This window comes from Tachypleus tridentatus, chromosome 9, assembly GCF_004210375.1.
Source record: "Tachypleus tridentatus isolate NWPU-2018 chromosome 9, ASM421037v1, whole genome shotgun sequence".
NCBI classification, from domain to species: domain Eukaryota; kingdom Metazoa; phylum Arthropoda; class Merostomata; order Xiphosura; family Limulidae; genus Tachypleus; species Tachypleus tridentatus.
This window is the reverse complement of record NC_134833.1, coordinates 129,228,831-129,255,428: the sequence shown is the minus strand read 5'-3', so window position 1 is coordinate 129,255,428 and position 26,598 is coordinate 129,228,831. Positions and strand designations below refer to the sequence as shown.

The window sequence follows — 26,598 nt, the reverse complement described above, 5'->3', positions numbered from 1 at the left end:
CTTTTAATTTTCTTTGCGTTTGTTCTTCACACCTTTTGAAGCATGGATTTTATGTTTTTGTCCAGGAACAAGTTAATCTTCTTTGCTCATACGTTAAAGTTTTGGTATTTGTGGATTTCTATTAACTTTAGGATTGTTTATTCTTTAAAAACGCAGAACCCTCATAGATCTACGCTTTTCATTGTCCTTCTCACCCTCAAAGACTCGAATGGGTCAATCTATTTCATCGTTCTTGACTAAAATAACTCTGATACACTTATGTTCTATAGTTAGCACGTGATGAATCACATGAGGCATTTTGCTTTAAGATATGACAGTAATAACATACCTCAAGAATTAGTTTTTGTTTAGATGGTGTAAAACAGCTGACTTCATAAAATGAGCCAGACACTGACAGGTAAAGGGTTCTTAACAATATGAACTACTCCTACGAAGGAATTTGTATAATATATACAAGGATAAAATGTTATATGGTACATCGAAATCCTTCTTATCATAGAAACTGATGCTTTTCAAATTAATTGTAGTTAATTACACTTATACTTTAACGGCAGAATTATATTTTTGAATTGAAAATGCACAATTTATTTATTTACTAACTGAAACTTCAGTAAAAACTAACAAGAAAAAAAAGTGCTTGTTCATCAAAAACCCTAAACATTAGAGGATGATTAGACATGACGTAATAACAGTAGCAAACGATGTAATAGCAATAAATGATTGCTGTCTTTGAATTACGAGCTGTAAGCTGAAATGCTTTCGGTCGTGTAACTTTTTTGTAAATTTTTAAGCTAAATTTAAAACAAAACCCATCAAGACAGGAGGATCTAAACAAAGTTCTAGTAAAATAAATCACAGTACTTTAAACGTGCCCTCAGTGTCACACTAGCACTTTTTAAATAAATTTTCGTATGATTCTTTTCAAGCATATCTTAGATTGGATGAATAATTATAAAACCTTGATAATGACTACAATAATTGTAATTAATGTGCATATTAACAAACGAAGTATCTGTCTATAAGGTTTAAATTTAAAATATGATTTAAAATTCCGATAGAATGTGAAATATTAAATTTGAACACTTTTAATGATATTTTAATATTAATGCTGTATAACTCATCAGGTCTACATACTTCAAAGTAAGAAATCTTGTTCCTAGCGAAAAATAAACTCCTTTTGTTTTATGTTCATTTGTGTTTATAAAATTTAAGGTAGTTTTATCTTGAAGAAGCTTTGAGTTATCAAGTGATGTGATACGTTCAGAAAGTGGAACAAGATTTAAGTATTGCACACAAAAGAAACGTCTGCGTGGGAAAGATATAGCAATAGATATACTTTACCTATCAGTAAATTGGAAAGTGATGTGAAAGAAGCTGATTGGATGAGATGTGAGCCTAAGTAAAAACTGTCCAATCAGAGAAGAAATTGTTAAATTATATATTGTAGCAGCTAAAAGTATACGACACTCTTCTATTTTTATCCAGTGCTCCAAGAACCTGAGAGCTGGCCTGTTCTTTCCTTAGTCTTCAGGTACGTTCAGGATTAAATAATTTACATTCACGTTAAGGAATTTAGGCTTAGCGTTTTCTTGAAACTGAAAATCACAGTTATGTATGTAATAATGACAAAACTAGCTTAATACTGATTACTGACAGAAAAACAAAATAGGGATGGGATGCCAAAGTTTAGAAAATATTGGTAAACAAAATAGTGCATTACCTTGCTTGTTGTTATCCAAAAGTTTAGAGATATGTCAAACTAAGATTCATATTATGTAAAAATTATGTAGTTACGTAGTGACTTTAAGTTATAAAATTGAATACCGAAAACAATATTAAATATAATTGTTTGTTTCTCATATACATTTACTTCCATCGAGAATCTATGAACAAATGAATTAAGTAAAGAAGTGTTGATCGTACGTTAAATGTACGGACTTACAACATTAAAATATGGGGTTCGATTCTCGGCGCTGGACAGAATGCAGATAACCCATTGTAAAGTCTTTAGCAGTATCGTTGAATCATGTTTTCGTAAAATCTAAATTAAAACCTCTAATTCTTAAATAATTAACACCACAGTACAGCCAATTATGTATAATTGTGTGTTTTTTCACAGAATTATTAAATAGCCAAAATTCATGATTTACATACTTTATATGTACATATTAAGAACGGTTAAGTGAAGATGAACGTTCATATAAACGAGAGGACGATGGGTACAAACGTTTTTAATGAGAATACACTAACTTTACGTTTCAGACACTTTTTTTCATAGCATATTAACCAAAACAATCTAAAAATGTCGTCAGATTATTAACCGAGTAATTTTGTTTTTAAAGGAGTTTTTGGTCAAAAGCCTCACGACGATGTTTCTCTCAACCAAATAAAAACTGTTTCATTGAATTTAACTAGTAAGATTTTCAGCCGTGGTGGCCGCTATCGATTTTTACTTAAAGCATCAGGATTAAGCTAGGGCCAACAAGAAAAAACACTTAGAACACGATAAGGAGACACCTGGATGCAAAAATCTGAAATCCTGCAGATATTTTTGAATGAGCTCCGATTTTTTCTAAACGTTTCTCCTTTAATATGAATTAAATTATCAGATGGCTTTATCAAATTCAGCGCATTCTGCTTTAAAAGATTTTGATTGGATGGGTAGTTATAATTTAAAGAACTTTAAGAAAACAGCAACAATAACTAGTGCGGTAAGAACAGGAAGGGGGGAGGTCACCCATGTTAATTTTGGGTAAAGGGAGCAAAGGAGAACGGATTCGTTTATCCTCAAATAGAGGAGTTCCTGTGAGGATCAAATGAACAGCTAAATCTCCATTTAGTGATTCTAATTTTTTAAAACCTATATATTATATATAGTGTCACTGGATTGTCACAAGTTTATCACTAACAGTATTCTTTATGTGTAAGTGATGTATGACAAGTTAAGTGCCGTTGTAAGTCATCTTCCTTCCAACTTTACAAAATAAGATGTTCCTACGCCATTGCCAACAAAAACACCAACAAAGTTTGGAAAGAAGTAGTAATCTTCGTAGTTTTTTACTAATTGCTTAAAAATAAGGAATGACTGAATTCTTAACTCTTCATTATTTTCTTACTTCACGTTACAACTTGGAAAAGTAAAACTGTATTTTTTTTTTTTTTGCCTATGAACTCACAGTCAAATTATTAAATGTTAAAATTACATAATTATCGGTATTTTAGAAAATGCATCTATTAAAAACTCGATTTTCAATTACATGTAATAACAAGATAAATTGTCGACTGTTGTGAAAGGGAAGTACAAACATCTTTTGATTTATAATGGAATGGGATTTGGAACCCAAATGATGTAGAAGTCGAATTCAACGTTTTCTCAAACGTTATCTAGATGAAGTCGACCTACTAATGGTTCGCAGTCTAAATGTGGCCCCAAACTGACTCTGTTCAACCCCCACATTATTAATTACATGCTAAGTTCCAAGTTTATGCACTAAAAACAACAACTTAGATGAACAAATACATTTTAATAACAAAATCACATCTGTTAAGGAAATAAGTTAAAAAGCATTAGTCAGAAAACTTTCCATCCTCAAAAGTCTGGTCTAGAGGGAGAAAAGTTAAACTATGTATTGTTCTACATAATAAATATTACATAATTAACAAGATAATTAATATCTTTCAATTTTTTTTCTATATACAGCTACGAAATATAATATTCTAAAGGTAATATGTTATACAAAATGTTCAATCTAGTGGAAAAATATCCAAAATAAATTTATTTTTATATGAAAGTGAAAATTTCGCGAAAAGAAACAAACGAATGCGGATCAAGAAGTTATGTAACCTTATATCTACCCAGTTTAATTTAGACTCAAATCTATGCAAGTAAAGGGAGTCCAAGAGCTCCTTATTTAGCCATGGAAAACGGAAGGCCATCAAGTCTATTTTTAGTACCAAATATGCACTATGCTGTATGAGATATTTGTCCAAATTCTATTTACGTGAATACTGGCTTACACGAGAGCGACATCTAGATACAACGTTATTTTGCTCGTCTCACGCAAGGACATCATGAATATGTAATAAAAACTTGTACTCCGCTGCTACCGAAATATACCAAGTAAAAACGCACAATAGTAAATTGAATGTCTTTTTGCTAATTTCTTTTTATTGGAACATATTCATGCTTTTACGAACATTACTATGTGTATTTTTTTTTCTATTTTTAGCATGATATTTCCATTTCATAAGATACATGAATAATACAATAAATAATACATTTTAAGAGGCTGTTTGATTTTAGCCTTTACTGATAGACCCGGCATGGACAAGCGTGTTAAGGCGTGAGACTCGTAATCTGAGGGTCTCGGGTTCGCATCCCCGTCGCGCCAAACATGCTCGCCCTTTCAGCCGTGAGGGCGTTATAATGTAACGGTCAATCCAACTATTCGTTAATAAAAGAGTAGCCCAAGAGTTGGCGGCGGGTGATGATGACTAGCTGCCTTCCCTCTAGTCTCACACTGCTAAATTAGGGACGGCTAGCACAGATAGCCCTCGAGTAGCTTTGTGAGAAATTCAAAAACAAACAAAACAAACCTTTACTGATAAGTTTCTAGTGTTAGTTTTACAACTATCAGCTAATAAAAAAAACGGACGTTTCTCTTACTTGCATATTTTGTGCGGCCCGGCATGGCCAAGCTTGTTAAGGCATGCGACTCGTAATCTGAGGGTCGCGGGTTCGCATCCCCTTCGCGCCAAACATGCTCGCCCTTTCAGCCGTGGGGGCGTTAAAATGTTAGGGTCAATCCCACTATTCGTTGGTAAAAGAGTAGCCCAAGAGTTGGCGGTGGGTGGTGATGACTAGCTGCCTTCCCTCTAGTCTTACACTGCTAAATTAGGGACGGCTTGCACAGATAGCCCTCGAGTAGCTTTGTGCGGGCCCTCCAGTGGCTCAACGGTATGTCTGCGGACTTACACGCTAAAATCCGGGTTTCGATACCCGTGGTGGGCAGAGCACTGATAGCCCATTGTGTAGCTTTGTGCTTAATTCAAAACAACAACAACAGCTTTGTGCGAAATTCAAAACAAACAAACAAGCATATTTTGTAAAGTATTTTTAAATATGAGGTGGACCTTCCTCATTAATAAAAGCAAAAATTATTTGCAGGAAGTTCTGAGGATCATTTCCAGGATATTTTGAATTTGCCGAATCAAAAATTTATATAGCTATGCTTGGCATTATACTGCTCAGAAAATGAACACACTATTAAATGGTACCGTAATAGCAAGCAAATAAACATCGTGCAACGGTACTCTAGCAGTCACAAAATAATCACGTCACAAAACGGTCTTGTAGCGGTTAGATAATGATGGTATTCAAATGTTCAGAAAATAATATTCAGTAACGATACTGCAGTGGCCAGAAAATAAACACTATGGGATGATACTGTGATGGTCAGGTGATAAGAACTATAAAACGTTACTGTGCTGAACATAGAATAAACAGTCTGTGCAATAGTAATATAGTGGTAGAAAATAAACAGTCTGTGCAATAGTAATATAGTGGTAGAAAATAAACAGTCTCTGTAACAGTAATGTAGTGGTCAAGAACAGAACAGTCTCTGTAACAGTAATGCAGTGGTCAAGAACAGAACAGTCTCTGTAACAGTAATGTAGTGGTCAAGAACAGAACAGTGTCTGTAACAGTAATGTAATGGTCAAGAACAGAACAGTCTCTGTAATAGTAATGTAGTTGTCAAGAACAGAAGTGTCTGTGTAACAGCAATATAAGTGTAGAAAATAGATAGTTTGTATAATAGTGATGTACGGGTCAGGAAATAAATAGTATATAAAAGTATATGAGGATTATTATAGTGAATAATGAACAGTGCCATGACACACATGGTAAACTTTAACACAAATATCACTAATATTTACCTTCTATTTTACAGATTTTCTCCATTCTGTAACATTTGCCAACATGTCTGACAATATGAGGTATGTATGTAACTTGTGAAGTACCAGCAGGAATGTATTTGTTGGTTTGAAAGACAAATGCATAGACTGTTATAATATTTCAAAAAATTCTAGCCAAAGAGTAGAATTATGAAACCACGAAATGAACGGAAAAACTCCTATAAAATAAGACGAAAGAACGTAAATAAATAACGTAGTGCGAAAAAATCATTGTATTATTACTCTTTATACAAACAATGTCATGTTATATGTGATAACTGATCAACTTGAAAATACCAAAAGTTAGATTTGTTGTAAAATAATTTATGAATTTTACGCTTTAAGTTTTACAATGACCTTTCTTCTGAATAAATGTAAAAAAAATGTAATAATAATAATTGTAAACACAGAATAAATATTACTTTTGTAAAAGTAATTCATTTTAATATGTTTAAATATTCCTCATCAATCTGGTCATTAATAAATACACAGTTGTTGTTTTTCATTTATTTATTTTTTACTATTTATGAATTGATTTTTCAACCAGTCTAGTTATACATAATTTTATAAGTAATCGGTAAAGAAAATAAAGGCCTAGATTTCTTGGTATTATTTCGCTAGCTCATATGAAGATAGGATGTTTTGTGTAATATATGCAATTATTTTAAATAGATTCACTTCTGTTTCTGCTCAGACACAGACAGATATCTCTTCCTGCTTATTCTTAGCTTTGTCATGCTCGAATGTTACCACAACATTCATAAGCTAATGCATGGAAGAATGCTTTTTATTTCTGGAGCATTTTCTTTCCAGTGGTTGAACAACTGTCTTTTGTTATTCTGCATGTAACGAACTAGAACTTATTTGTATAACACTGATAAAAACTGAACGTTTTTAATATTAGTAAACGTTTTAGAGAACTTGAACTGTGAATTGGCGTATTATTTATCTGAAAATGATTTATTTTGCGTTTTACGTGTTGCTTGTATTTTTAGTGCAATTGAGATCCCAGTTAATCTATGCTGTATATTTTTATCTAATTAAGCCTATTTTTATGTTATCGCTAGATATTTCGCAAAATCTACTAAAATACGTTTAATTTGATTACAAAATAAGTTTGGAAATTTTACTGTATATAAAGTGAAAGTAATCAATTGCCATTTTTTTCTTTCAACGTTGCCATTTTTTCACGACATATCAGCGAGGTGAGACGAATATTTTGTAAAAATTTAAATTTACAACTTTTTAAAATGATTTTCCATAAATCTCCATATTTAATAAATCAAATAAATCGTTTTCGAATTAACTGAAGTATTACCTTTCAATTAGTTTGAAAACGTTTTAAACACAAAAAACCTAAATGATAATTGATTATCAAAAGTAGTCGTGGAAAAATGGCTGTGGATATCAGATGGGATAGCGACGGCAAGAAAAAGACTACCAAAAATACGGTAAATATCATTTCATTTGTTTTATATTTTCTCGTTAAGCCTACTAAAATAAAGAAAACTGAGGTATAAAATACAAGATAAAAATGACGTTTCATTGAAAAGATGTTTTCTCATGATGTTATAAGCTGATTACCGACGAAATAATTTATTACTTAATACGCTATAAATTTATGTTTGAAACAAAGTAATTTCATAAGGCTATATGTTAAAAACATTTTCTATAAACCTTTTTCTTCATAAAAGTACAAACTCAGTAATCACAGTACTAAACTACAAACAAATTCTACAAAATATTTCATTCGAATTAAATTCAATGTAAATTACTGCTAGACTCTATGATAAATGATAATGTACTTTTAGTTGATTGAAAATTTTAAACTGCTCGAACTAAGAGCTTTTCTAAAACTCAGAGACGATGATTTCAAACATTAAGCTAACGTCAAACCTTTCTCTGGCTATACAACAATACAAACGTTTGAATTAAAAAAGAAACACAGTTTGAAAAAATATTATTGAAATATAAAAACTTTGATTACTGTCTTTTTGTGCAGATGCTAAGTTTCTGAATAAAATTCTATTTACAAAAGTATTGTTACTCTATTAACATAATATTATATTGTAAAACAAAAAATATTGAAAGATAATCAGTTAAATTCGTAGTTAATTATCAAGAAATATAACATATAATTAAAGAAAGAAAAAAGGCAAACCCGACTAGTTTCAATATATCAAGTTAGCAAAAGGCGGAACGTGAAAAATAATCGGATTTGCTTATTCCTTTATCTTTTTATTATTGGTCATGTTTTATCGTTGCCTAAGAAAAGCAGTCATTTTAGATATCATAACCATAGATATCACAAACACTATCAGAGCTGAAATGAAATGTTACCACAATTTGTTTCGTATTCTTTCTATCTTTCGCAGATGATTGAAAAGGTCAGGTAGGTTTGGAAAGTTTCCCCAGAGGCTGCAATAAGCCAACACTCCAACAAAAGGTATGGATTTGATAGATTTAGGGCTGGACAAAAATAGAAAAACAAAACACGTCATTACAAAGTACAAATGTTAGACCATTATCACATTGGTAAGTTTTAAAATTCCCGTACTTGTAACTGTAACTTTGTTAAGATATACATAATTTATTTTATAATATCTACAAAATTACATTTATTTCTCATTTTTAAAGTCATAATATTTAATTAATATTGAAGATCGTTTAGGTATTAGTATAAAGAAATAAAAACATCATTGTACTGAAAGTAGGATCACACCAAACATGCTTGCCCTTTCAGACGTGGAAACGTTATATAGTACGGTCAATCCCACTATTCTTTGGGAAAAGAGTAGCCCAAGAGTTGGCGGTGAGTGGTGATGACTAGCTACCTTCTCTCTAGTCTTACACTACTAAATTAGGGACAGTTAGCGCAGATAGCCCTTGTGTAGCTTTGCACGAAATTCAAAACGAACAAACGAAATGAAAACAGTACCGGGCGTTGCCATGTGTCAAATGTACCGGAACGTGCATCTATGAATTATAGGAGTGAGAGTTAAACAAGAGTTGGCTGTGGGTGCTGGTGACAACTGCCTCCTCTCTACTCTATTAGCACTGCAGAATTAGGGATAGTTATGAAAAGTTATCCCTTGTGTAGCTTTGCACGAAAATTCTAATACAAAATAATTATATGTTGCACAGCTAAAGGTTTTTTTAAATAATTTTTAAGTCCATTTCGTCAATAAAACAGTTCCATTTGTAAGTCATTAGTATCTCCAGTTAATTTTCAAACGATAAATTTATTAAATTATTAAAAAAAAATTCATTTTTGAGTGAATTATTTCAAAATATGTCATATCTCAGTTTCCTTTCATTGTAAAACCTCTGATATTCTACATGTCCTAGCTCTATAAAATAAAACTTAGTGAGTAAATTATGCATATACCTGTTAAAATATCCGTTTTATTTTAATGGCACTAGACTTGCAATCTTAGGGTCGCGTATTCGAATCCCGTTACTGAACATCCCTTGCAGCCGTGATGGCGTTATATGTTCATTCAATTCCACTTTTTGTTGGTAAAAAGTAGGCTTAACGTTGAAGGTGTGTGATGTTGAATAGCTGTTTTCCCTCTCATCTATCACTTCTGAGGTAGGAACGGTTAGATCAGATAACTCTGCAATGGCTTTGTCCGTAATTCAATAAAATAAGCAAACAAATCTGTTTTAATGATTTTATATAGTTTTAAATTTACTTATGTTACAGACATCTCCCTTAACTGCGTATAAAAGAAATTCGAAAATTGAAATAGACACGTAAAAATGCAGAATATTTTACATAAATCTAACACTATTCCTTCTTACGATTCTAAATACTTGATATTAGTGGCTAAATGAAATTATAGCTGAGTTGATTAAATTTCGGTATGAGAACATCGCCACTTAACATTTGTAAACACGTGCCTCATTTGCTGCAGTGATAATCTAGTACTGGGATATTAGTAGTGACATATCTTAAAATAGAAACAGTCTTTATTTCCTGTCACAATAGTTAAATAGGCCTCGAAATTTAGAGCTGCTGTGAATTTGGATAATACGTGTACTTCTTAAAACGCACTAATGTCGCTGTTAAGTTTGGTTTGTTTTCGCTATGGATATTAACACAAAGTTACACAAGGGCTTCTTGCGCTAACTGCCACTAATTTTGAATTGATAAACTAAGAAGAAAGTATTTGATCAACAGCACCTACCGCCAACTTTTGGGCTACTGTGATCGAACAGTGGGATTTCACCGTAATGCTTATTGTGCATCCAAAATCTCAAAGTGCGGATCGCATTTTTTGGTGGCAATGGGACGCACATCTAGGGCCTCAGATCCACAGTTCGACACACTGACCACGAGGCCACTTAACTTAGAATGTAGATATAGGGTTACTGTTTCTATTGCACTTACCTATGTAGTAGAATTACCGATCCTGCCTCTATTGTACTTACCTAAATATTAGAATTACCGATCCTGTTTCTATTGTACTTACTTAAATATTAGAATTACCTATCCTGTTTCTATTGTACTTAAATATTAGAATTACCGATCTTTGATGTTCCTATTAATAACGAGGTAAGCTTTCAAACTTTCCTAAATAGTTCTTTATCATAATGGAATGCTGTTAAAATATGCTTTTACGTGTGTATTATTCACGCCATAACGTTTCATCAACAGTTCAAAATGTGTGGTTGAATTTAACTTTATTGGTGCTCGCAGTTGTTATAGTTAACACTTGCGACGTATCCAGATTTAGTGCTGACATCTATTGAAAACTTTATGTTCGTGTAAATATTTTTTTTGGAAATTTATTATTTACTCTGAGTATGCTGATATGCTTTAAGAATTTTTTAACCGTATTTTTATTTTAAACGCTATTCTTATTGCTAACCACATATTTTGTTACTTATCATCTACTGTGTGACCATTTGAAACGTTTTTATGTAAATTGTCTAAAATGTATTTTTGCGATACATTTTTTATACTTACTATTTCATATCTTCATTTTCCTTATGAATGTTCTTATCTTTCATGTTAAAATCTAGCAAACTTTACATAAAAAATACAACACTAAAAACTTAATTTTAAGTTTATGGTGAGTTATTAAACCTTATTATAATTATTATGCTTATTTTAACATTATTGATAAAACTTATTTTATAATATAACTCGTACAAAGAACTATAAGGCCGTTGAAATGTTCTAAATGCATATTTAATATTTTTTCTTTATTTGGGCATCAGCTTTCGTTATGGGCATCAAAAGTTAAGCAAGCTTTGATGTTGTGTCACACTAGTTTAACAGAATATTATGATGTATTATTAACCAGATGGCCACTGATAATTTAACCAATTAGGTACTAGCCAAATTGGAAGCTCATTAGAAAGTACAGTAACTAAATAGAAAGTTTTATTACACTGACGTTTAGCAAACTGATAGTTACTTTATATTGGATTAATGTGTTACACTTGATATGAGAACATTGGTAATATTGTGTTTGGATAGCAGTATATTTGAAAGTCGTTAGATGAAGAAAAAACACTTTTAATGTGTTATACTGAAGAGGAAAATACTTGGAACTTTATAAACTGCATAAAAGATACCAAATTGGATGACAATTTACATATAAGCGCTGGTAGTGTTATATTGCTCATAAAAATAGTACTACAGTATACCCATGTATATCTTTAGTAAACTGTAAAAGAATGTAATATTCTACACTATATCATAGTGTTACTGTAGTACACTATAGTATGACTGTAGTACTATGATACCAACTGTATCATATTATGGTCCCACTATAGACTATACTATACTCTAGTAATTCGTTGTAGTAACTGCCTGAAACTCCTGTAGTTTACTATGTTACCTTTTCGTAAGAGACTCACCTGTAACACAATACGTGTCATACTACACAAGAGGACGTGGGCAGTGTTATAATGAACAGTAAGACAATATATACATGTCACACTACAATGTATACAGAACAGTGACCTTGTTAGTGTTATAATGAACAATGTATCATATATACTACATAGAGGACATTGATAGAGGTTTGCTAAAACAGGAGGATATTTAAATGTGTTACATGGAACACAAGGTTTATAAAATTTTATATTGATACCCATATATCAATGCATCAGGCACCAAATCATTTGTTACGTGTTATACAGAAGAAAACTACAACAAAATGCTACACTAACAGAAGAATATTGACATTACATAAGGGGATATTAAATAGCAGATATTTGATGCGCATTATACTGACCGTTAGAACTTTGCCATAACGTGTGTCCTCGGATAATGACGTAAATAACAACAAATTTTGTAGAAAATGAAACTGCACACGAAGTAAAAAAAGTAACATAATTTTAACCATCTAGGAAGAAAGGAGGAAAATGGAGGAGAAGGAGAGGAAGAAGGCGGATGTGCGGAAACGTCTTGAGGAAGCAGCCAAGGCTAAGAAGGGCAAAAAAGGATTCATGACTCCAGAACGCAAGAAGAAACTTAGGGTTAGTTAACATTATAGCAAGTAGCGTAATGATGAGAAAGCCACATGAAGTAAAAATGTATCTCAAGACGGGTGGTATGGGTATTAAAACTTTTATTATAATAAAGTAGAGGACAACATTTTGACCTTCTTAGGTAATCTTCAGGTTACCAAAGAGAGTTTTGTAGTATCATAACGATGAACGTATATAATAGCACTTTAATAGTTCTATTATCAAAGGATTTTACGATGAAAATTGTAACACGCATTTATTCAGTGCTTAAAGCTGTTTCGTGTCTTAGTCATCTGGTATATCTTAATAGAGAACAAGGAACAAGGTGATTCTAATAAAGCGTTAATCAGATTTTAACGCATTTAATAAAATATGGAACTGCTCCATATTACCATATAGATAAAATGTATTAAGTATAAGAAGTTCTCTGCATTTGTTCAGAGGAACACGAAACTTCCAATTAAATACTTCAATGGTTTCGTTTTTTCGGATTTCGTTTCTAATATAATTACTTTCCAGTGTATATGCGAGTTTTTTTTTTAAAGCTTTGTTGTAAAGCGTTAAATGTATCATACTGACTTTCTATGGAAGGGTTAATCTTTACTTTTCTGAACAAATTCGTGGAAATCTCCAATGGGCACAAATTTATTTCATAAATCAAGTTGTGGGGCAGAAACTGACAAAGTTTTAATCATCATCAGTGTGGTTTAACTATTTGTTTGTATTTCCCTACCTCAGGAAACCTACTGTTTAGAGTGTACGGTGTTCAGATCATTTATAAACTTACCGCAGTGTTTCATCGTATCTGTTATAAACGTGAAGTAATCTTTAAAACAAAACGTTACTGCTTTCTGGATATTGTATATCAATCCCAGTTGTAGTGTGTTTTTTTCTTCCAGAATAGTGGCTTTAATTGGTTTTAATATTTAATGAATGGAACAATTTGTCGAATAATGGAATAGTTTAAGAATGTTGGTATTAGGTGAACAGTTTGACGTGCTGTGTTTCTCTAAGTTGTTTATTCGAAGTGAACCCTTGCTTTGTTCACTGTGTAGCAACTTCTGCGGAAAAAAGCAGCTGAAGAGTTGAAAAAGGAACAGGAAAGAAAGGCAGAAGAAAGAAAGAAGATAATTCTACAACGAACAGGCAACCCCAAATCAATGGATGGCGCCAACGAAGGTAAGCCTCGTTACTAATATCCCGAACAGTGTAATGGAAAAAATGTATAGCTACAGTCGCTTATACAGTTTGCCAGGTTTTTGAGGATGAACTGATACAATCTTTGTACATTTAAAATGGTAAATATCTGAAAGTCTTCCTCTGTCGTATAATTAATGTGAAAGAGAGAAGTTTGGCAGAATTATTTAAATATACTTTGATAAAATTAAGATACAAAAAACACTGAAAGATAGATTCTTAAAGAGTATAAGGATTGCAAAAAGCTTCAATGCTTCTGAGATAGTTGGATTATATGTGTGTATTTGGTTTTAAGAGACGATCTTACTTTTTTATTTTTATCCTGTTGAGCCAACTAAATTGTTTTGTGATATGTTTAGACATTGTCATGGTTGAAAAAACAAACAAACGGTTCTCGTTCGATCTATGAAGTTAAACAATTTTGAGTCCGTTTAGTAAGTGGTAGGGTGATGACCTTCCAATAGCGGGTGATGAAAAAGGTCCTTTAGTGCCACAACGGTATGTCTGCGGAGTTATATTGCTAGAAACTAAGTTTCGATATACGTGGCGGGCAGAACGTTGTGTACTTTTGTGTTTAACAACAACTTTAAACACAGATGCTTTGTTTTGCGAGCCACGTTTGATAATTTAGTATGATAAATATATCTTGTAAATTTATTTTGGTAAGCATGACTATGAAAGTAAACGATACCTTCTTATCCATTTCTGAAAGAGGATGCTAATTTGGTTATAAGAATCCTATCCTACTCCTCAAAGGGCTTGTTGAATGATAAAACTGGTTTGGTTACTGTGATCTTGTGCTACTCCACAAAGGGGTTACACAATAGGAAAATGGTTTCGTTATTGGAATTGCACAAATCCACGAAAAGGTAATCGAATGAGAAAACTGGTTCGCTCACTAGGATCTTGTACCACTCCACAAAAGGTTGTATAAGAAAACTGGTTTGGTTATTTGGATCTCGTGTTACTCATCAAAGGACTTTTTTTTAGAATCTGGTTTCTTGATAGCTTAGCGATAATCTTGAGGGCTAATACTTCTAAAAGTTAGGATTTGATGGGATTTATCTCTCCAATGGGCATAGCACAGGTAATCCATTGTGCAGAAATTCCCGTGATATGGAATATTGTTACATTTAAATACGCTAATGTCAGTAAAAATGCGGATCCGCTTCATCAACATTAAATCTCATCTACGTTTATTTTCTAACAGTAGTCAAAATCACAACTAAATTGCTAATTAGATTCATAAGTAGCTCAGTGCTCAAAAACTGAATTATTTTGAGATCGGTAATGGACACAGCACATACCGCCTATTGTGTAGCTTTGTCTTTAACTAGAAATAAACAAAATAGGTTTATTGTGATTTGTTTTTCATGAAACAGGAAACCATTAGGCATAATACAACGAATTATAATTTTTCGCATTTTGTTCACGTTAAAACATAACGAGTACCTGCTTTCAACAGAAAAAAAAAATAGTATCACATTATTGAATTTATGAAAACTTCATTCGACAATGGCCGTTACCAACTGAATTAAAACTTCTTTAAGAATAAAAAAAACTATGATAAAGGTATATATGGAATAGATTAACATTTTAAAAAGAAGCCAGAACGTTATCATTAGTATTTAACTAATATTTAAATACATTGCCGTTACAATCGAGACGTGTTTGTGTGTTAAACGGAAAGGGGTTGTTTTCTCCCGGAACTAACGTCATAAAGATTTTAAAGCGTTCGTAGTTGCTTTTGTGCCAAACTATTCATTTACTTGTATGTGTGTTAAATATACCTTTTTTGGAGAAATGAAACACAACCCTGGTAGAAATGTTCAGTAGATCTAAATGATGAAATATATTATGTTTTTTGGCAGCAACGCTACAGGCTATCTGCAAAGAATATCATAAGAGGATCTTAAGCCTAGAAGATATAAAGTATGACCTGGAGTATGAAGTTCGCCAGAAAGATTTCTTGGTACGAGGACTAAGTGTCTAGATATTTCTTCTTTTCGTCCATTCGGCACATGAAGTTTGAATGCTATTTTTGTTCAGACAATATCTTATTAAACAGAACAATGTCATCTGAACACCTGTCTGTAACATTCTAATATCAAACAAAAATTGTCCCTACAAGAAAGAAAGAAACAAACAAAAAGGCGAACACGATAGCTCAGATTATTAGGCCTACCTCTTTCTTCGACAGAAACATAACATTACTGGTTGTGCTTACTCCAAGCTGTGGCAAAAACTTTGCGAAATAACTTATTGTTTTGTGGCTTTCTGCTTTCAATGTAAAATTTTCGTTTTCGTTCTACTAATTGAGTTATTTCTGTTTTCTTTCAGTTAGAAATGCTTGCGTCGTTAGTGTGTGACAAAAAAGTTGTGTGTGGCGAAATTTTGTGAGTGTGCGACTAAAACGTCTTTAACAGCCACGACATTTTTGTCCAAGGTTTTTCTGTTCATTGAACTTTATAGCTTCTAATTCCAAGAGAAAGATGAAAAACACCAGCTTTATGTTAACGCCTTTTAGCCTGCTTTAATAAAGTGCGAGTATTTAACAAAGGATAACTTAGTAGTGTGTATGTTTAAGTTTGATTTTGATATCAATGTGTTATCGCTTGTATGTCTTTTATTTTTATTTTTTTCAATTTTTTTCGATTATGCTAATTTTGGGGCTTAATTTGCGGTACAAGGCTGTTAACCGCAACATATCTTTTATTTTATTTTATCTTTGTTTTAATTAATTTATGTGCTTCATTAGATGCTGTTACTTTACCCAATTTCAGCAACCCTTCAAGCTTTCTGCAAAGAATATTATGAACGTCTGAAACGCCTGGAAAGTGAAAAGTATGATATGGAATATGCCGTCAGACAGAAAGACTATGAGGTCAGTTAGTAGTTCTGCACAGGTAGTCGTGAAACGAAGGTGACAGACTCCCTTAAATTAAAAATAATTTTTTTCGATCCCTGTAGTTTTTCACCAACACTTACACTATCACTGTAGCTTGGAATCCTCTTTTCTCTGAAGTTCCCCAATGGGACAGCGGTAAGTCTACGGACTTACAACGCTAGAATCCGAGATATGATTCCCCGCTGTGGACACAGCAAATATTCAATGAGGTTTTTTTGCTTCAAACTAACCAAACTAAAACCATTCTCTGAAATCTTAAGCGTTATCCAACATTACACTATCTGCAAAGAATAACGGAATTATTGTCACCTAATTGTTGGGTGAGCGTTGGTAAACAATAGTAGTCCATTCCTCTGTTATGTGTCTGAACATATTGGAATAAACTTCATTAAAGGAATGTTTATTATGCTAGTAATTGGTGAACCCTTTTATAGTTTTCTAATATTTTTTTATTAATATAATTTCTTAATAATTAAGTTAGCAATATATAAGCACAACAGAAAAAAACTTAAACAAGAAAGAATGCTGATTTAAGACGTAGTACATATATGAATATAAAAATATTTTAATAAAATAATTTTAAAGTGTGTTACTTTTTGTTAGTTTTATTTTTAAAATCAAATCACAACAAAACTACCGGAAATAAATTTCTTGTGCTTTCTCAATGTCATGAGGATAGGCCTTTAAATATATTTTATCACATTTTTCTACAGATAAATGAGCTGAACATCCAGGTGAACGACTTGAGAGGAAAGTTGTAAGTTTGACTTTTCCCTAATCATGTTTTCATAAAACAGCTGAAACGTTTTATAAGAAAAAATATTTTTGTAGTTATGACAGTTAATTAGGGATAATATAAGCAGTGTTGATACTGTAGGATTGGACTTTATTATGATCGAAGTTATCAGCATACGTTTTGAATTTTCGCGCAAAGCTACACGAGGGCTATCTGCGTTAGTCGTCCCTAATTTAGCAGTGTAAAACTAGTCATCACCACCCACCGCCAACTCTTGGTCTACCCTTTTTTTTCCAAAAAATTCGATTGACTGTCACATTATAACGCCCCCACAGTTGAAAGGTAAGCGTTTTGGGTGTGACTAGAATTCAAACCCGTTATCCTCAGATTATGAGTCGAACGCCCTAACTTCTTGACCATACCTACATAAGGTTTGAAAGTAGTCCAGGAGAAATTCGAGCTCGATACAAGTAATGATGGGTTTTAAAATTTTGAAATACTATAAGAAAAATGTAATTGCAAGGTCTATTCTTGAATGATTCTTTGTGACCCCTATAACATATTTTTAATAGCACTTTCTAAAGAACAAAAAATTTTGAATAAAATTCGTGATATTTATTGAAATTCTGTTGGGTTTTTTTTAGGGGGAGAGGATGGTTTTTCTATAGTTTACAATTTCTGTAACTTGGTTTGGAATTTCGCACAAAGCTACTCGAGGGCTATCTGTGCTAGCCGTCCCTAATTTAGCAGTGTAATACTAGAGGGAAAGCAGCTAGTCATCACCACCCACCGCCAACTCTTGGGCTACTCTTTTACCAACGAATAGTGGGATTGACCGTCACATTATACGCCCCCGCGGCTGGAAGGGCGAGCATGTTTAGCGCGACGCGGGCGCGAACCCGCGACCGTCGGATTACGAGTCGCACGCCTTAGGCGTTTGGCCATGCCAGGCGTTCTGTAACTAATTTAAATGGGTTTTTGTGACAGTTACATTTCCTTCGTAAAGAACTGAAACTTTTTATATTTAAAAATATCTGTAAACGATTCATTATTTCTTGTAACATTTATTTTTTCTCGAAACATGTATTTTAGTTTCAAAGCTTTAAAATTTGGAATTTACTCATACGTCTTTCTAATAAATTTCGAGGTAGATAATTAACAAAACATGTTAAAAACAAAGATATAGAAAAATAAAACAACACCTGAATAATGAGTTCCAAAAATGTTTGAAAACTTGTAGTTTTGATGTCAGGATACTGTGTTAATAGATTTGAAATAGAACAGTATGTATCACTTAGGACTAATGATTGATCGATATGTCGCGCTACTACCACTCAAAAACTAATTTCCTTTGGTCAGTGGTTGAATGGAGTTGAAAACGTCACTGGAAATGATTTAATACTAAGGTTCAGAAAGAAAGGTTTTTGAAAAAAAAAAGAAAAATTGAGCGAAGTGTTGCATAGTATGTTATGTGTACTAATACTGTTATACATAACGCAAGATTTTCACTTAAAATTCAAAGTGATAGTAAATTATAAAACTGTAAATGACATCAAGTTTATCGCTGGTTATCTGTCACCTGACCAAACACAACTTAAATAGTTTTTTAGGGGTTTTTGATAGACAGTTGTGGATTAGGTGATCACTTTTTAACAAGGTAATTTTAAAAAAAAAATGTTAACTTTTATGATTTCTTTAAATTAATACTTTAGGTCACTGGGATGATTATTAATGGTTTTATTTTTTTTTTCTATTTTATTCTGTGCTACAGCGTGAAACCAACCTTGAAGAAAGTATCCAAGTATGAAGGAAAGTAAGTAATACATCAGTTTTCAACGACGTAATAATTAAAAAACTACGTTTATTGCATGCTAAGCCAAGTATATTAAGTGATTTATGTGAATAATAAAGACTCAACGCTAGGTTTCATGTGGATGAAAGATTATTGCTACGTCCGACGTCGTTTTTTATCCTGAGGTTTAATTTGCTTTTCAAAACTTTCTTTTAAAGATAACTATTTTTATAATTTCTATAAAAAATGAAGAAAGTATAATTCTCGAAGATTTAATTTAAGAACAGTATTTTGTAGTTTTGTGAAAAAGGAACTTAAGTGTGTAATTTACAAAGTCAATATTAGGTACTTGCGGAATTAGGCTAGGAAATGAAATTTGGATATAAAGATAACTAATTTGGAGAGATGGCATTACCGTTCTGGTGTGACGAAGTAACGTACTGGTGGAAAGGTCAATACTCGGGAAAGCTGAAATAAATTACTGGTGTAAAACTAGTTACTTTGTAAGATGAAAAATGTTTACCACAGAAAAGTTAACTAATAAAAAAGTTGTTTTTTTATAATATTCATAACCTGTTAGACTGGGACTCTATGTTGTGATTTTAAATTTAAAAAAAAAATATTATTTATACAGGTGTTGCAACGTATTGGTACAAAGCTAATTACTATTTCATCTACCAGTATATTTGAAACACTTTCGTCAATATATGTATGAATTTATGAGAATAGCATGCCAAACATAGATAAAAAATACTGAATATCATTGTTGTTTTGAGAACATTTGTATGGGATTGGTCAAAATAATTATTCTGTATGATTAATCGTTGTCACTTTTATTTTTGACTGCATTAAGGTTTGAAAAACTCAAAGCCATAGCTAAGAATGCGGATATGGACTTCCGTGCCAACCTGAAATCTATTAGTAAGGATAAATTCAAGCTTGGAGAAGAGAAAGAGGTAAATTTTCTGAATTTACTACAGGAATTTCAAAGAGGCAATACAGTGAAATCATTTAACCTTTTCCAAACTTTTAAAATTATAACTTTTTTTTTCCATAAGGATCGTAAGAAAACTTCAGTAAACATTAATCTCGAGAGGTTAAGCATAACGTATTATATGTAAAACTTAGTGCACAGAGTGTAGAAAAGCGTCGACAAATTACACATACTTGTGGCATCACAGCCTGAAACACACACACGAAAAAAAACACCTTATTCACTAACGTAAACAGTGAGGCGACACTGTATTTAAGAACGTTTGCTTTAAGTAAGTTAAACAACTTTATGATGCCATTATGCAATGTCTGTCAAACTTGTGTGTGAATCTTTATTAAACACAACCGTTTTAAGTTAATGTTATTCTGTGGTCCGTGTTTTATGTCTTCTAAACTCATGTTTTAAGATTCAAAAAGTCTGTTAGGTTTTCGTTTCCTTCGTCTTTCATCGTGAAAAATGCTATGTGTGCGTTAACTTGTGTCTCCACTTTTTATATTCTCAACTTTTCAATGTTTTTTTTCTTAGCGTAGAATGTACTTTGTAGAATGTTGTTTTTTTATATAATTACTCTAATATTTTTGTTTAATATCTTTGTGGTCTTGGTGCTTTTGATTTCTCAGTAAATGGACAGTGGCCAGTATTTTGCAAATTGTAATGATTATTTGATTGTATGTTAAGGTGATCCACCAGTGGATATTATACATATACATATGTAAGACAACAGAAACTATGAGACCACAAATTTACAAGGTTCGTTATAGCGTGTGAAATCACGAGCACCGAACTGCTTTACTTGTCTATATCTTCTGTACATTGTTTTAAACTTGTGTCCAATAAGTTAATTCTGCACCCTTATCGTTTCCCTCGTAATACTTATCAGTTGTTAAATACTGTTTATTTCACTTCTTCAAGTACTAAGAATATAAATTATTTTATTCAAAAGTGTAAAGAAAATCCAGATAAACTTCTCTTTATAATCTCATTATATAGCTTGAGGATCTCAAAATTTTATTTTAGGTAATGAATTATTATGTCCTCCTCAACACTCAACAGTACTTTTGTCGCATCTCAAATCTAACCTAAACTGCTCCTAAAAACAGTCTTATCCTTGAACCCAATCTTTGTTCAGGTCCTATTGTGTTTATGTTGTGTATTCTTATCCTTGTGTGTTCTTTGTTTCACAGAAGAAAAAAGGGGCGCCGGAATGGGCGAACAAGTAACCCTCGTCTCCCTGTTCATTCAGTTCGAACCTAGCTATGTAAATTTCTGTTTGACTGTCTGTTTACAAATTCTCTGTGCATAACTAATGTTTAGAACAGCAGAACAAACACGTTATTCTCTCCAACGACAAATTCTTATTTTGCTTGGAGTAAAATTTTTTTAACTTTACTGGTTACTCAAGCCAGTGATTTTGTTTGCGATGTGTCATCACAAAAGAAGGCAGAAATAAAAGGGTTATATATTGGAAGTTGTTTTTCGAACATATTTTTTTTACAATAAATTACAGTCATATGGAAGATGTTGAAAATACATGTATCATGGGCTCGGCATGGCCAGGTGGATAAGGCACTCGTCTCGTAATCCGGAGGTCGCGGGTTCGAATCTCCGTCACACCAGACATGCTCGTCCTTTCAGTCGTGGGGGCGTTATGAAGTTATGGTCAATCCCATTATTCGTTGGTAAAAAGTAGCCCAAGAGTTGGCGGTGGGTGGTGATGATGCCTTCCTTCTAGTCTTATCCTGCTGAATTAGGGATGACTAGCGCAGGTAGCCCTCGTGTAGCTTTGCGCGAAATTTAAAACAAATCAAATACATGTGTCAAATATTCCAGTATGATTGCTTCGTACACCGTAGTGTACAGCGGTTTTTCTGCGGCCTCACACTGCTAGAAACCAGGTTTCGATACCCATAGTAGGTGGAACACAGACAACCCTTTGTGTAGCGTTTCCCTTAGTTCCAAATCAATCATTGTTGGGCTTTTAACTAACAAAGAAACGCTTAAGACAGTTGAAATACTATCACATTTTTCGACTCCTAAATTTTCATTTCAGTATTGACAATATTCAAATATTTTTGTTATTCATAAATAGCATACCCTAAAAAATATTATATTTCAAAGCTATAATCAATACACTTAATCACCCAATGAATAAATTTGTCCTCCAACGTTTTATTGAAATAACTTTAACACAGAAATTAGTTTACACTATACTACATTATCCACACACAGCCTAATTCAGTACATCAAACTTGGGAGTAAAATGCTTTCACATGTTAATAAATAGTATATTTAATATCAATTTAAAATTTAATTGTTATGAACTCAGATTTGAATTTCGCGCAAAGCTACTCGAGAGCTATCTGCGCTAGGCCGTCCCTAATTTAGCAGTGTAAGACTAGAGAGATGGCAGCTAGTCATCACTACCCACCGCCAACTCTTGGGTTACTCTTTAACCAATGAATAGTGGGATTGACCGTCACATTATAACGCCTCCACGGCTGAAAGGGCGAGCATGTTTGGTGCGACCGGGATTCGAACCCGCGACCGTCGGATTACGAGTCGAATGCCTTAACCCATCTGGCCAGGTCAGGCAGGGCCAATGAATTTAGAAATCATGGTGAACGCTTTTAATCCAGTTTGCTCTAGATGTTTCAATAACTTTGTACCACTTATACAACATACAGTATCTAGAGCTCGAATAATATTAAAATAGAATTTTGTATTGAATTATTTTAATTACTGTAAAGTATTTACCAATTAAAGTAAAACATTTTATCTCGTGCGACAGAGAAATTACATCAAACACAACAAGCAGTTCATTCAAAAGTTGTACTAATTTAAATTTTAACGTAAATTTTACACCTTCATTGATTGTTGCTGAAATTCTATTTATAATCACAACACTAATACGTTGTTTATTATCCTAGTGTAATATTTTTTTCGGTCAACAAAGCATAACTGCATCTGTTGCGTTTTATCTAACATGGCACGTGCTTTAATAACTGATACGCCAAAATGATAAATTATGATAACATTGTTTTCAGAAATCTTAATGTAAATAAAAATTATACCTGTGGTGGGAACAGCACAGGTAGCCCATTCTATATATCTGTGGTTAATTAAAAAAACACACAAAATATTAGCTATACTCGCATTTCATATCCAGATTATTTTAAAATGTTTAATTTGTGTTCAAAACATTTATTTTATAAGAAATGCTAGGTGTTCCAAAATGCATACACTAGAAATAAAGTTGAATAACATATGTATTATTTGAGATAACAACAAAATCCAATACCAAATATTTTCTGAATACAGATACAAAGTTTCAGTTCCTAAAGATCCAGTTGGTTGTTATGATAAACTTTTGTTTTCAGAAAGCTTCAAAGATAAAAGTCCAAAGAGGTGAAGGGTAAAATCTGGAGTACTCTTCAGGAGTTATCATTTTACTCAAAAACAGAGCCAGTTCTGAGGTCCACAATAAAACACATTCACGAATAATACTGATAAATAATGTAATATTTAAATGAAGCAAAGCTTACGAGCCGAAAACATTTTGTTTTGAATGTTGTTATTATCTTAAATAATAAAAAAGTTGTCCAACTTTCTTTTTTGGTAAATTTATTTTGGAACACTCTGTATAATACTAGTGTTAAAGATATGACGGAATTAACACAAAATATAAAAACAAAGGTTATGTTAAAATATTAACCAAATATCAAGAGGGCTTTGAGTAGCAAGAATTTCATAGATGTAGCTAATAACAATTTGCTATCATTTGTCCTCACAGCACAGCGGCCCGGCATGGCCAGGTGGTTAGGCACTCGACTTGTAATCCGCGGGTCTCGGGTTCGAACTCCAGTCACACCAAAACATGCTCGCCCTTTCAGCCGTGGGGGCGTTATAATGTTACGGTAAATCCCACTATTCGTTGGTAAAGTAGTAACCCAAGAATTGACGGTGGTAGGTGATGACTAGCTGCCTTCCTTCTTGTCTTACACTGCTAAATTAGGGACGGCTAGCGCAGATAGCCCTCGTGTAGCTTTGCGCGAAATTCAAACCAAACCACAGCACATCTCTTTTTTTTCAAGAGCAACAAAAAGCAAAAATATATTACGAATTCTGACACAAAATTATAAAGTTCAATATAGAATAAAGAAATGTTTAATAATTTTACTGCTTAGTGACAATAGGTATGAGTGAATGAACGGGTTTCAGAATAAAAAGTTCTATCTGTAGGTATGTTTGTTAAGTTGAATTAGATAAATTTTGATCCACGTGCAGAAATTCGTATCACTCTTAAACTTCCACGCCTGGATGTTTGCGCGTTGTCTGGTTTGTTTACTGTTCATGCGTATAACAATACACAGTGTTTCTGTGACATCAAAGTTTCTAGTTTCCTGGGGGGGGAGCCGAGGGTTACTTTTTTCAGTGACATCCTCCTGAGGACGATGTAGAAGATGCCAGTTTTTATAAAATTGGAACAGGTATGATTTGTGAACGTTCAATGCTAACAACACAAATATTAATTGTTAACATTTAGTGACGAACCAACTGAACCGAATAATTAATTTAAAATGCAATAACAACCACTTTTACAACATACAAGTTCTTATTTTGATAATTACAACGTTTCGACCCGTAGTGTTATCATATGTAAATCTTAACATCATGATGACTCCGTACTATGTGTGGAAACGTTGTAATTATCAAAGTAAGAATTTGTGTACTGTAAAACTGTTTAATTCAAAATACAAAAACAGGTACTAGGTTAGACAAGTTCTTATATTTTGAATTTTGTTGTCGGTTTTTTGTGTGTAAGCTCTACAACTTTGTCTTGTAATAACTCTCAAATGTAACACGTGGATATTCATCTGTTTTAATATTAACCCTCTCATTGGTAACCGTGTTCTTTTCATTGTCTGTATTCTTAATCAATATATTAAAACAGCTGTGATGGACTAAAAATGAAGAAATATCATTCGTTAAGTCATGGATTCTCTATTTTATCGATGGCATATCGTGTTTTTAAATTATGTTGAATTATGCTTTGTATTGTGTAAGTGTTGAATATTAAGCCATAGTTATCAGTAGCAGTCAGTTTTATCTCACGTGATCTTCAACAGATAACAATCCATTATAAACAGAAAAAGCAAAAACACAATTAAAATAATTTCAGAGTCCTTGAAATAATTCGAATCTTTACTCCGGTTTAAATTTTGAAATAACTTTTTATGATACGAAAAAGTGTTCATATTTTCATTTATAAATAACAGGAAACCTTACCGACAGTACAGAGCATGTCATGTCATAAACTTCATTCAACTGAATTAGTAAATTGAATTCGTATGAAAGTATTTGCAAACCACATTATATTTCGTTATTATTGTAATAATATTCCATACAATAAGAGTATAAACTATGCGCTTCGTCTATTTTTAAAGTATATAAACTGTGATGAAAAGTCCATAAGATATATATCTTATTGAATACTAAGTTTTAAAAAATAATGTTGATTATTACATTAAAGCAAAAAAAAAAAACGTTTTTTTTTATTTACACATGTTTACCTCTCCATCTAACAGATGTTTTTAATAGCAGAAAAATTCATCAGATAGCCACCTAGTTAAATTTTATAAAGTTTGACCAGTTTATAAATGCATTTTGTCTTTTGAAGCGTTAAGTCAAATATTACAAATCTTTGGAATACTTGCTACCCTGTAACTGTATACAAAACCACGATACCTATATGTATATTTTACATTTAGTCCGAGAGGCCACAGTGGGCACTTGGAAAGAAAAAAGAAGAGGGGGAGAAGAAAGCATCTGGTGAGGAAGAGGAACAGGAAGAGGAAGAGGAACATGAAGAGGAGGAAGAGGAAGAAGAATAGTAGATTCATGTTGAACTTATATCAACAGAAGACCGTGATATCAGTATCATATATATCAAAAATATCTTGACCGTTTCCCATGGGTTAGTTATACCTGAAGGCCAGCCAGTGAAACATAGGTTCAGCTTGTAGGTTCAAGACCAAAATGTATATTTCGACCAACTAAAGTTTTAGCAAGTAGTACCTATGTCATATTTTCGCGGATTTTCTACAGTGTAGGAACAATATTTACCATTTAACTCAGCATTCCTCAAATATGCCAGTATTTTACGCCTCCACTCGTACCGTCCTAGATATTTTAATACTTTTTATTGTGGTTTATTCTGCGCCTGTTCAAGTTAGTAGAGAATTGCGTATTTATTTTATAGCAAAATATTGTGACATAATGTAAGGTAAACTAAACGTTTGTAATACTACTCTGCGAATAAAAATCTGATTACGATTCATAGAATACTGGTGTTTGTGTGTTTAAAAAAGTGTCTGTTTTGTGCTAGAAACAAACCCAAAAAATAACTGTTCGCGACCTTTTATATAAGCAGTGAAAGTGAATTCAATGACACTCATATTTTGATGTGAATGTAAACTTCTCAGTTGAAACATATAACGAAGTGACATAGCGAACAGTAAAATTATTATATC

General features: G+C 32.6%; 1 protein-coding gene and 1 long non-coding RNA gene across 6 annotated transcripts in view; one reads left to right on the top strand and one right to left on the bottom strand.

Moving 5' to 3' along the window:
- Positions 1-1,393: 1,393 nt before the first annotated feature.
- LOC143226356 (troponin I-like) lies at positions 1,394-26,410 on the top strand. Of its 4 annotated transcripts, none has more exons than XM_076457231.1 (9): positions 1,394-1,531; positions 5,952-6,001; positions 12,322-12,450; positions 13,497-13,620; positions 16,422-16,522; positions 17,260-17,303; positions 19,054-19,095; positions 19,928-20,030; positions 21,253-21,536. In XM_076457231.1, the coding sequence occupies exons 2-9, from the start codon at positions 5,981-5,983 to the stop codon at positions 21,286-21,288; spliced, it is 600 nt and encodes a 199-aa protein (XP_076313346.1). In that variant the 5' UTR covers positions 1,394-1,531; positions 5,952-5,980; the 3' UTR covers positions 21,289-21,536. The 4 variants fall into 4 exon arrangements, with proteins under 4 accessions (XP_076313346.1, XP_076313344.1, XP_076313345.1 ...); XM_076457229.1 differs by lacking the exon at positions 21,253-21,536 and adding an exon at positions 25,837-26,410 and having other exon boundaries at positions 1,395-1,531; XM_076457230.1 differs by lacking the exon at positions 16,422-16,522 and adding an exon at positions 15,510-15,610 and having other exon boundaries at positions 1,395-1,531.
- LOC143226358 (uncharacterized) overlaps positions 8,086-26,598 on the bottom strand; it is a 29,338-nt gene continuing 10,825 nt past the window's right edge. For both annotated transcript variants that reach the window (XR_013014560.1, XR_013014558.1), the window contains one exon: positions 8,086-8,424. This is a non-coding gene — a long non-coding RNA (uncharacterized LOC143226358). The remainder of the gene's footprint in view (positions 8,425-26,598) is intronic.